Source organism: Elephas maximus, chromosome 26 (assembly GCF_024166365.1).
Source record: "Elephas maximus indicus isolate mEleMax1 chromosome 26, mEleMax1 primary haplotype, whole genome shotgun sequence".
In the NCBI taxonomy this organism is placed as follows: domain Eukaryota; kingdom Metazoa; phylum Chordata; class Mammalia; order Proboscidea; family Elephantidae; genus Elephas; species Elephas maximus.
Window position 1 is genome coordinate 15,067,292 of NC_064844.1, and position 12,503 is coordinate 15,079,794.

At 52.0% G+C, this 12,503-nt stretch overlaps 1 protein-coding gene across 4 annotated transcripts in view; it reads right to left on the reverse strand.

Moving 5' to 3' along the window:
* Positions 1 to 12,503, reverse strand: part of TTC7A (tetratricopeptide repeat domain 7A) — a 158,921-nt gene that overhangs the window by 76,207 nt on the left and 70,211 nt on the right. For all 4 annotated transcript variants that reach the window (XM_049870553.1, XM_049870554.1, XM_049870552.1 and 1 more), the window contains 3 exons: positions 9,172 to 9,250; positions 8,035 to 8,192; positions 7,364 to 7,427 (listed from right to left, as the gene is read on the reverse strand). In XM_049870553.1, coding sequence (XP_049726510.1) covers positions 7,364 to 7,427; positions 8,035 to 8,192; positions 9,172 to 9,250 — 301 coding nt within the window. The remainder of the gene's footprint in view (positions 1 to 7,363; positions 7,428 to 8,034; positions 8,193 to 9,171; positions 9,251 to 12,503) is intronic.

Below are 12,503 nucleotides of genomic sequence, written 5' to 3' on the forward strand. Positions count from 1 at the left end.
GGAAACCCTTGTACAAACAGCCATGCCTTCTGAGTGTGTGGTGTATTACTCTCTCAGGAGCAGAATCTCCATGTCCAGCGTCTCATCTGGCCTCACGGCCACCCTGAGGGGGACAGGGATGAAAGTACCACGGAACTACTGACCGCCCTTTGCAGACATGGAGACTGAGCCCCAGAGGGTGAACTAACTAACCAGTACCAGGTCCCAGGGAGTTGAGGCTGGACCTCTGCCCTGCACTCTAGCTGCCTCCTGGGAGCCCCCTGCCAGTTCTTTTTCCAACCCCGCCAGATGCGAGTCTGGTTCTGGGCACCTGCTGGCACTGACCTTCGCTTGGCCCAGCCCTGTTTCTCCTCTCTAGTCCTGGACACGCACAGGGCTCCAGCTATGAGAAGGAAAGGGGCCTAACTCGGTAGAGTGCTTTGCAAGTGGCATCTCCTAATTCTCACGATGACCTTGCCGGGCACTGTCATTCCTATTTGACAGACAAGAAGGCTAAGTGAGGCCAGAAGGCCAGGTGGGCAGCCTACGGCATACAGAGAGGGGGCCGAGACCCGGTTAGAGTCCAGGCAGTCTGACTTCACACCTGGCTCCTTCCCTGCCTCCCAGGACATGTCCAATAGGCACCACAACGCCATCAGAAGGCCCAGGATAAAAAACCACAAGGCTGGGCTTTCCTCCTCCGACCCTGGGTGCCACTCCTCTGCAGAGAACACGCTTCTCTAGTGAGCGGCGCGTCCATGGCCTGGCTGTCCGTGGGCCCAGGAGCAGCCTCAGGGCTGCTGCCACTGCCCACGACATGCACCCCTGGAAAGGGGTCTCTTGGCAGCATTTGTGCCAGTGTGGCCCCCTCCCTAGAGGCCGCTGCAATGCTCAGCTCTACTGCTGGCTCCCTCCAGGAGACATAATTACCACCAGCTCTCTTCCTGCCAGTCCACAGAGCCAAGAAATAACACGCTCCATGATATGTCCCATCAACTTAGTGACCCAGGCCGGCCCATGCCAGTCTCCGCTCTCCTGTCACGTCAGAAATCACAGCCCTTCCTGCCAGCGAGGAAGACAGGCTGTCCCTGGTCTCCTGAGCGCAGCACCCGGAGTGGGCTCAAGCTGGCACGTTATTAGACCCTTCATCAGCCGCAGCCTTCAGCAGGGCAGGGGCTTGTGTCAGAACACACCAGGTGCCCAAAGCTGGAACCAACTGCTCATTGGCAGAATCCCAAGTGGACTCAAGCCCAGGAAGCACTTTTTTTTTTTAACCGACTGATCGCCTCAAACCAATTTTTCTCCCAACCAAATCTGAACTTAAGTGTTTTCTAACATGACTGAGTCAGAACCTAGAGCTTATCAGGACGAAATGAAAATTCCCTGTACATCCACGATGTACAAGGCACCTTTGTGTTTGTTCTCTTACTTAATCCATCAAACACCTGCAAGAGAGACCTCACTAGCCCCGTTTGCAGAGGAGAAAACTAAGGCTCAGGGAGGTAAGAAACTTGAGCAGGCCCACAAAGGGTTGTGAGTAGTAAACTGAAGATTCAAATTGCCAGGTGCCCACTGTTGGGCATGACACAAAGTCACAGAGGCCTGGGCAACCTCACCTCACCCTCATTCCACACCAGGCCTTTGTACCCTTTCAGTTTCCAAGAGCCTGACCCCAGCAGTAACTTCTGCCCCAGTGGAACAGAACAGGGACCAGGGATTCAGCTTGCTTTCGCACATATTCTCATGCGATGGTTCCACAGTCTAGAAATGACAAAAAAGCCAGGACCTCCTGGTTCCCTGACCGAGAGTCAGGCTGCTTTGACACATGATTCTTTTCAAAACTAGAATTTGCATTTGGGGTTCAGCAGGCTGGAGTAATGCCTTCTGATTTGGGATCAGAATTTCCTCCACATCCCTGGGCACACACTGCACGAGAGGACAGTACCTCTGGGGCAGGGACCACGTTGAATTGTTCATCACTGTATCTCCAGTGCTTACTACAGGCCTGGCACACTGTAGCTGCTCAAACAATGCTGGAGGGAGGGAGAAGAGGAGGAAGGAGAGAAGGGAGGAAGGGAGGGAGGGAGGAAGGGAGGAAGAGAGAGGAGGGAGAGAGGGATGGATGGAGGGGTGGGTGGAAGGAGGGAGGGATGGGTGGAGAGAGGGAGGAAGGGATGGGTGGAGAGAGGGAGGGAGGGATGGAGGGATGGGTGGAGAGAGGGAGGGATGGGTAGAGAGAGGGAGGGAGGGATGGAGAGAGGGAGGGAGGGATGGAGAGATGGAGGTAGGGATAGGTGGAGGGAGAGAAAGATGGATGGAAGGAAGAAGGGAGGAGGGATGGAGGGATGGGTGGAGAGAGGGAGGGAGGGAAGGAGAGAGGGAAGGAGGGATGGGTGGAGGGAGGGATGAATGGATGGATGGATGGGTGGAGAAAGAGAGGGATGGGCGGAGGAAGGGAGGGAGGGATGGGTAGAGGGAGGGAAGGATGGACGGATGGAAGGAAGGAAGGAAGGAGAGAGGGATGGATTGAAGGAAGGAAGAAGGGAGGGATGGGTGGAGGGAGGGAAGGAAGGACGGAAGGAAGAAGGGAGGGAGGGAGGAAGGCAGAGGAGGGAAAGAGGGATGGATGGAGGGAGGGAGGGAGGGAGGGAGGGAGGGAGGGAGGGAGGGAGGGAGGGAGGGATGGGTGGATGGACAGTCAGATGGACGAATGAACGGATGGATGGATAAATGGATGGGTGGATGGATGGGTGGATTGACGGACAGATGGACGTTTAAATGCCCTTTTGGCCTGGAAGCCTCAAAACTGGGTCCAAAACACAAATCTTCTTCAACCAGTAGTAACGCATATCCCTTGCACACTCATAAAAGGACTTCTATTTGCCTCTTGAAAGACAATGGCCTCCCCATTCATTCTGATCACACACACTCTGCCCTCAGCAAAATCCATGTCCAAAGGACCAGCCCACATGCAGACTCCACGCAGCTACTCCTCTGGGTCCCAAACTATAAAATAGGGGCTCACAGGTCAGGAAACTTGCAAACACCCTTTCCTGGAGCAGCTGCTCTGGCAGTCCCCTGGGTGAGGAGCTATGATTACTGTGCCTCCTGGCAGGCTGTACCCACGTGAGTGTCATGGGAAATACCTCATACCTGAATCCTGCAGGTATTAGGAGAACAGCCAGCTGCTGTTCTAGAGGTTTCTCCTCCAGCCCATCATCTGCCATCCAACTGAGAGATGGGCAAAGAGAGACGGGGGAAATCCTACAGATTTATGGAGGCCAGGCACAGCTGCAGGGTTCAGCTGAGGGGTCGGCTCAGGAGCCTGGGAGGCTGGCATAGCTAGAGCTGTACCCTAGTGCCATCACTGATCAAACGTGTGAGCTGGAGGGAAGCAGGGTGCAAAACCAGAGCAGGAGAGACGCAGAGGCTGTCTGGTCACCCTGAGAAACAGCACCAAGCCAGAGGACAAATCCAGGCGCCAGGAGGAAAGCCCTCTGTAGATGAGACAGCAAAGCTAAAGTCCATGGCCAGTGCTCTGCCCCAAACTCCTCAAGTTTCCACCTGTCTGACAGGCTGGGTATGAGCAAGAGAAAACGAACCAGCCAGACCCGTGTGAGGCGCCCCTCCAAGCTACAGTGCAAACAGCGCTGAGCAGTTCCTCTCCTTGCGTCCTACAGGACTTTTCCAGTATGCCCATGTGGTCAGCTGGCCTGGACTTCCCCAAGCCCCCCCGGCAAGGCTAGCCATCCACACACCCTCTTGCAGAAGGACAGAGCTGCTTGGAGGGAAGCCACATATTCAGGAAACTTCCCCTTAGCTCCAATGTGGGCCACTTTTTAGTAAAAGGCCACTCTCCACTTTGAAACCTAGGTCGGCTTGAGGATTTGGGGGCAAGAACCTTAATGGCAAGGCACCTGAATTCTGGGTTCTGGGGACCCAGATCAAGCAGAGGCCACGGAAAAGGCTCAAGGACACAGAGCCCAGCTTCATTCCCTGCCAAGGATAAAAATGATAATTCTCATACAGACCGGCACCTCCCATTTACAAACCCCTCCCCAAGCCTTGTCTCGTTTGACGCTCCATATTATACCCCTACCCCTTTTACAGATGAGAAAACCGAGGATCAGAGCAGTTAATAAGTGGTAGAATCGGAACTGAAACCCTGTTCAGGCTCCACGTCCTGTGCTCTGGAGGCTATCGAGGGAGACGGATGTGGTTTGAATCACAGCTCCAAGGCTTATTGGTATGTGATCTGCGCCAAGCCATGTACCCGTTCTAGACCTGACTTTTTAAAAATAATATTTTATTGTTTTCACTGGAAGTTTACATAACAAATTAGGTTCTTATTGAACAATCCCTACAATTTGTTCGGTAACATTGGTTACATTTTTCACAATGTGTCAATGTTCTCCTTACTTCCTTTTAGTTCGTTCCCTTTCCGGTACCTAATCTAGTTTCCCTGCCCCCTTGCCTTCTCATTTTTGCTTTCAAGCGTAAGTTGACTGCTTCGTCTCATATAGACGATAGACCTTACTTTTCTAATCTGTAAAATGGGAAGACAGCAGTGTTAGACGGAACCACATGAAACTGTCGTTTTTGTAGGTCATCACCAATCAAAAATTGGCAATTTTATTCCCATAAAAAGACCAGGCTTAATGGTCTGACTGAGACTGGAGGGGCCCTGATGGTCATGGTCCCCAAACCCTTTGATAGCCCAACATTGGAACCATTCCCAAAACCAACTCTACTGACAGGGATTGGCCTGGACTGTAAGATAGACAATGATGCTGGTAAGGAGTGAATTTCCTGGCTCAAGTAGACACATGAGACTATGTGGGCGACTCCTGTCTGGTGGCCAGATGAGAAGGAAGAGGCAGACAGGGGCTGGTTGAATGGACACAGGGGAATGTAGGGTAGAGAGGAGGAATGTGCTGTCTCATTAAGGCGAGAGTAGCTGGGAGTGCATGGCGGGTGTGAATGGCTGTATGAGAGACTGACTTGATTTGTAAACTTCCACCTGAAGTACAATAAATAAATTTTTTAAAAATTGGCAATTTTATATGGAAACATAATGCCTGCTTAAATGATATGATCGGAAACCCTGGTGGCATAGTGGTTAAGTGCTATGGCTGCTAACCAAAGGGTTGGCAGTTCAGATCTGCCAGGCTCTCCTTGGAAACTCTGTGGGGCAGTTCTATTCTGTCCTATAGGGTCGCTATGAGTCAGAATCGACTTGACGGCAGTGTTTTTTTTTTAAATGAGATGATCAGCTTGGAACCTGGCTGAGACAGGACCTAAAAAAATTCCTGCTCTCATCTTTTTACCATCCACCTGTGGACTACACTGTAATCCCTCCTGAGACAGGTGACTACAGTGTGGTATCTCCTAAGGAGGCAGGCGTCAAAATGGCTAACATGGCAGATGTGCAAGACGCAGGGAGGGGTGCTGGTCTGTGTGTGGGGCTCCACGATTAGAAACCAGGCCTCAGTGTGGTCAGAGCCAGGTCTGTTTTCTATGAAAAGTGCACTGTTCTGTGAAAATTAGGTCTGCCACTTGGTCGCCGTGAAGGTTAATTTTATGAGTCAAGGTGGCTGGACTGTAGTGCCCAGCTGTGTGGTCAAGTACTAGTCGAGCTGTTGCTGTGAAGGCGTTTTGTAGATGTGGCTCCCATTTAGATCCGTGGACTCTAAGTAAAGCACTTTAGCCTCCATAATGTGGGCGGGCCTCGTCCAATCAGCCAAAGGCCTAAAGAGCAAACACTGAGGTTTCCTGAGGGGAAGAATTCTGCCTCCAGGCTGTAATATGGATATCCCGCAGATTTCAGACTTGCCAGCTGCCACAATTACGTGAGGCAATTTCTTAAAATATCCACCTTTCTCTCTGTGTACGTACACACACACACACACACACACACACATCCTAGTCGCTCCGTTTCCCTGGAGAACCCTGGCTGATATAGCACCTGTCTCCACATCTGCCTAACCAGCTGTGTGTTCCCTCCCTTGAATAGCCACCTCACAAGGACATTTGTGCCCCTTCATAGGAACTCCTGGGTCCTAAATGGCCCAGGGCTGGCTGGTGGGAGTCCATCTCTCTGTCCCACCCCACCACAGTCCAGCGTCCCTCCTCCTGTCCACTCACCAGGAGACCTGCTGTGCTGGAAGCAACCCCCGGACCACAGCTCTCCATACAAGTCCTGGCTCACATGGTTCCAGACGCGCAAACGAACATCATTTTTGGCTGTTGGGGGATCCCCCTCGTGGGGTCTTTGTGTCTTAACCTCCACTTCCATCCACTGCTTTCAGGATGCAGTTTTAAAGAACCTCAGGCTGGTGGCCCCCAGCTCACGCACTCTCTGGGCCTCTCTTCTGGTACTCCCCTTCACCCCTACCCCCGAAGAGTCCTACCCATTCTTGATCTCATTACCTCCTGGACCACCCAAACACACGGCTCCCCTCTTCACTGAGCCAACAAAGTGCTTTGGGCCAGGACCACCGCGGGGTACTTGGCCAACACTGCCACACTGCCTGGTACCGTGACCGTGTGTGTGTGTGTGTGTGTGTGTGCACGTGCGCACGTTTGCTTTGTGACCCCACCCAGACACAGCAAGTGGGTCTTGTGAACATATCTACCCCACGCTCTATGTGTGCCTTGTCCAGCCCTCTCGCTCCCTCCTCTGCTTTATTTCCCCACGGCACATACACACTGATGAATGGGGTATTTTTCTGATTAACACACCACCTGGCTCCCTCACTAGAATGTAAGCTCCCTGCAGGCAGGGAGTATTCTCAGCTCCATTTGCTGCTGCATCTGTGGCCTCCAAAAGAGAGCCTGGCACAAACTGATACCTGCTTAACAGCTGCTAAATGAGCGAATGGATTCCTTCTATTGGCACAGTGACCTCTGAATCACTGTCACTTTACAGGCGAGGAAGCTGAGGCTCCAAGAGAGGCAGTGACTTGCCCATGACCCTCAGTTAATGAGAGGCAGAGGTGGGCCCTGAATCCGGGCTTCTGCCTCCAAAGCTCACGCTCCTTCCACTCCCTGGTGTCCGGCACCGCACCCAGCACTGGGCTGATCAACGCATACTACCGACTGCTCAAGATTCCTCTTCTGTAATCCCAGAAGAGGTGGGTGGGGACTTGGGCCCTTAATCCCTACTCATCAGGTGGCAGGTCCTGGGGCCCCAAATGCAGCCCTGTGTACCCAGGCCCAAACCTCATGAGTGAGACTCGCCCCTTGGGCAGAAGGGCAGGTCTAAGAAGCTCCCCGTTCGGGGACACCCTGGGAGGCAGAGCTCTGCCAGGACCTGGTGGCCAGGGCCCGACGCCCACGGCCCGGCCCACAGGGTCAGAGGCCCCCGAGAAGACCTGCAGCTTACCATGGACTCACTGATGAGGAGGAGCAGGAGCGCTTCCTCGATGTTGTCCTTCGGGCAATAGAGGCTGCAAGACACAAACGGCAACCCTGGCTCCAACACACCCTCACAGCGAAGCTGCCCTGCGGCCCCAGAGTCAGCAGCAGCCCCATAAGGTGACCTTCTCCTGCATAATTCACAGGCACCCGATACCTTCTGCTGCTCTTAAACATGCCCTGAGTTACAGAGCTGAAAGGGGGCGGCAGCTGCTGGGCTAGAGACACACAGATGTTCCTGGGGTAGTGAGCGTCCCCTTGGGCATCCACCAAGTGCTGGGCAAAGACCGGGACCAGCAGGAAAGCAGCTCTGCTAGTTGGTCACAGGTGTAGCCTTCGCTTATTGGCACAAAAAAGAGAGAAGGTGTATCAAGTGAGATTATTAGGAAGGCAGATAGCCCCCAAATAATTTGTTTGGCCTATGGATGCCTTAGAGGGTTCTCCCCTCACCCCAGCCCCCACCCTGAATCCTGTCTTCTCTCTCCTACTTGGCTCCTGCTGACCCTAAAGAGTCTGCCTGGCAGGGAGCTGGATGGTGCTTGGAAGAGACCAGGGGATGGGGAGAAGGCCCATGAGCAGGGCCTGGATGCTGGGTGTGGACATGAGGCTGCGTGGCCCGGCGGGGCAGCCAGGGCTTACTTGTCTCCTTCGTAGAGCTGAGGTTTCCGCAGGGCCTGCGTGATGAAGGTGTTCTCCTCCTTGCTCATGAACTCGGGCAGAGGGTGGGACAGGGGGTTCCAGTAGCACTCCTCGCTCAGGGAGTGAAGCAGGACCCCCGCCAGGTGCTTAGCAGCCATCTGCCAGAAGAAAGAGAAGGAATCAAGATGAGACACCCATCACTCTGCCCCACCAGGGCCTAGAGTGCCCTCCCTCCACCATCTGCCAAGCCTGCCTGACTTGCAATGTGTAGGGGGGCTCCCCTGGGACCCCACTTCTCCCTCCCGAGGATGCTGCTGGCCGTTCAGTTCCTACAGTACTGCCCCACCTCTGCGGTGGCCTTGAATGGGTACAACTTTAATCTTTTCTCTTCTCTCCTCTCTTAGACAAGAAGGACAACTCCTCCTTCTCCTGATCCCGTGGGTAACCCCCAAATAATCTGTCAGGTGCAGCTCTGAGTACTCAGCAAGCCCTTGCAGAGTTGGAGAAAAGCATAAAGCCACAGGTACAGACCACTTTCTTGGCCAGATGCCTCGTCTGATATTTGACTGATAACTCCAGAGCTTGTAGAACTGCCCCATGGTGTTTCCAAGGAATGGCTGGTGGATTCAAACTCCAACCTTCTGGTTAGCACCTGTAGGTCTTCACCAGTGCACTACCAGGGCGCCCAGAGCTAGAAGCAGTAGTGGCTCTGATTTTGGGTGAACTGACTTTAGGGTCTAAGAAGGTAGGCTTAAATCAGGACAGGAAAGCAGAGTCAATGTTACTTCATAAAATCACAAACAGATCCTTACGGATTAGCACACCACCCTGCAAGGCACAGTTTTGCTCAGGGAAGGTTGGGTGATCGGTTTCAACTCTGATCTAATGCTAGGGGATAGCTGCCGTGCTGTGACGAGGATGAGGAGGGTGCCTCCCAGGCTCAGTGGGAAAGAATGCTGAGATTGGTTAACAGCGTCTGCCACGAGGACAGATGGGAGGGTAGGAGCGGGCACCCAACATACTGCCAACCCTGGGTCAGGGGCTGCCTGCCGGGACTTCTGTTGTGTCCCACTGAAATCTGACCCCTGAACAAACCAGCCCCAGCCGGCCCCAGCCCCAGGGCCACCTCCGAGTTACCACTTTGAAGTTCTGAGTTGCTTTGGTCTCCACCATCCGTAGGACCTCCCGGAGCTCTCTCATTCCTTTCACGATGTTTCTGGTGGGAAGACAGCAGAAGCAGGGTCATTACCAGCCTAGTTCCCACAAAGGGTCCTTTTCAAACCTGCAGACACTAGGACGGAGCCCGTCTGAGTTTTATTTGAAAACAATAACTGAAATGAAAAGGTTAAAGTTGTAATACTGGGACCCTCGTAGCCTGGGAAGTCAACTATCAGAGAACATAAAGGATCCCTTCTCCCCCAAAGCACCCCAGTTTACCACCAGAAGGGGACCAAGACTATTTCAAACAAGGTGTTATTTTAGGCCAGGAACCTTGAGCTGGTGTCAGGCTTTTTTCACTCGAGTCAGCCTCAAATTCTCCTTCTTCCCCCACTATATCGGGTCAACTCCGAATCTGAATCCGATCTAGGCTCTAGGCCAACCTATACTACCTCAGGCTTAGGTGGCCACCCAACCGGTCTTGCCACCCCCTCCAGTCAGCTCTCTGTGCCTTGAAGCATTTTTCAAGCTTTCAAAAGTGAAACACACAGCTAAGAAACACGCAGACTTTCCTTATACAAAACTGAAGCAAGTTTCTTGAAACAATACCCATTTCTACTAGGTATAATCCACTCTGGAATTTTCTATATTACCTCTCCCCCTACCTCCACCCCACTCCTTTTTTTTTTTTTACTGTGGTGAAAATATACACACCAGAACATTGGCCAACACCTTCACCTCCATTTTTTTTAATGCTGGCCACGCTCCACCCAATAGATCCACAATGCCTTGTGGCCTGCAGTTTGAAAAACACTGTTCCTACCACGAAAGGTGTCCGCCTGATATGCAAAAGCCATCTTTTGCCCCCTCCTGCCTGCGAGGTTAGTCTGGGTCTTCAGTACAGCTCCCAGGCCTTCTGTGCCTACTGCTTACCTGTCTCCCATCTCAATGCCCACCTGCGTGATCTGCAGTCTCTATTTCAAGGCTTTGCACAGACTTCTCCCACCGCCTAGAACGTCCTTGATCCTATTCATCCTTCGAAAACCTCTTGCAACGTTGCTTCCTCCATGAAGCCTCCTGCCCACCCCTCCTGCATTGCTCTTTCACCGTTCATTTCTCTTCTGGATCAATGACCACATCACCACATTGTGCAGTGATTGTCTGTTTGTGGGTCTGACTTCCCTCCCACATCGTGTGCCTCTGGAGGGCAGGTCTCGTGTCTTATTTGTTCCTGAAATTCAGCCCCAGCACAGATCCTGGCACACAGCAGGAGCTCAATAAATGTCCAAGGAAGTAGAGGGACTGTCCCTTCTCCTTTGCTCAGGTGGTCCCAGGATCACTTCCTACAGGGAAAGCAGAGGCTGCCAGGCCAGCAAGTGTGGAAAAGGAAAGATCAAAAAGGGTGGGAGCCCAAAGCTGGCAGCCAGCAATGTCCCGGGAGCCTCTCCTTCACATCTGCACGTAACAGGTTGCTGGAGGCTCTGAACAAGTTTGTACATCAAGACTCCGCCTTCTAAGAACCTCTGGTCTCAAACAAGAAAGCCAAAACTATGTAAACTACAAACATTATAAATAATAACAACAAAAAACAGTTATTACAGGTGCCGCTGAGTCAATTTCAACTCATGGCAACCTCCTGTGTCAGAGCAGAAGTGTGCTCCACAGGTTTTCAATAGCCGATTTTTCAAAGTAGATTGTCAGGCCTTTCTTCTGAGGTGCCTCTGGGTATTCCCTAGGTGGCACAAACCATTTGTGCTCAACTGCTACCCAAAGGTTGGCGGTTCGAACCCACTCAGCAGTACCATGGAAGAAAGGGCCTAGTGGTCTGCTTGGTTAAGATTACAGCCAAGAAAACCCCATGGAGCACAGTTATACGCTGTAACACGTGGGGTCACCATGAGCGGAATCAGCTCAATGACAACTAACACCACTGACGACAGACTGCCAGGCTTTCTTCCAAGGCACCTCTGGGTGGACTCATACCTCCAACCTTTTTGTTAGTACCACCCAGGGACTCTGTGTGAATCGTCTGCACCACCCAGGGACTCCATTATCAATACAGACCATGATTTTTAGGGCTGAGAATGGAGGCCAAGACCCCTGAAGTAGACTCAGACTCAGAAAGACCCTCCCTAGCCTGGTTAGTGGTTCTGCAGAATCCAGAAGCCAAGCAGGAGAGAGAACCTTAGCCTGCTCAGAGACAGGTTCAAGTCCAGGTGTGGCCTCTCCCAGCCGTGTGGCCTGGGGAAGCAGGCTCACCTGTGAGGGCTGCGTTCTCCTTGTCGATAAAATGAGGACTTGGTTTTAGACTAGCGTCTCTGACTTTGGTCATTAGCACACCACTTTCACAATTTTTGGCACTAGCTGCATACCACTGGTGTTATTTACTTAACACTTCTCCTTATATTTTCTTTCCTTTTATCTCAGTAGGTATCTCGCCCTGATCAAAAATGTCAGAAATCATGGATTTGGTGTGCTTGTTATTTTTTGCCAATACATATTATATACAGAAGTATTTTTTAAAAGTCTGTGTATCACTTAAAACGACCTTGCCTGCTACTAGGGATATTTGTCCCGTGCTCTGACAAACAATGGTTTAGACTAGTGGATCTCAAAGCATGGTCCCTGGACCGGCATCTCCAGACCGACCCGATGGGGAACTCCAGGCCGGAGCCCAGCTAGCAGTGCTTTAACAAGCCTCCAGGGGATTAAGGTGGTGGCTCCGCGTTGCAGAACCACGGGTTTAGATGCTTTCTGAAGCCTAAGAAGCTAGGTTTCAGAAGGGACACTTTAACCCAGAACCCCAGCTTTGCAGACAGACCCTAAATCTGTAATCTTGGGAAAGCGAAGCAGCCTCTCCGAGTCCTAGTTTCCTGTCTGTAAAAGGAGGAAATGTCATCGAACTGTGTGTGTGAAGATGGTTGAAACGTCAAAGGTTGATGAAAAAATGTGGGAGGGGAGGATGCTTCGTCGCTGCCCCATACTGTGTCAGCAGCATGAACGTACGTGAAGTTGCAAGCGCACCCAGACATAGGGTAAACCAAAAAGAAAAAAAGAGTGCCATCGAGTTGATTCCGACTCATAGCGACCCTATAGGACGGCGCAGAGCTGCCCCATAGAGTTTCCAAGAAGCACCTGGCGGATTTGAACTGCTGGCCCTTTGGTTAACGGCCGTAGCACTTAACCACTACGCCACCAGGGAGGGTTTCCAGACATGGGGTAAATACTAGTTTTCTTTTCTCCTTAGAATTTATATATTAAAGATCATATGCTTTAATTTACCACATTGTTTTACATGGACGTTCAGGAAC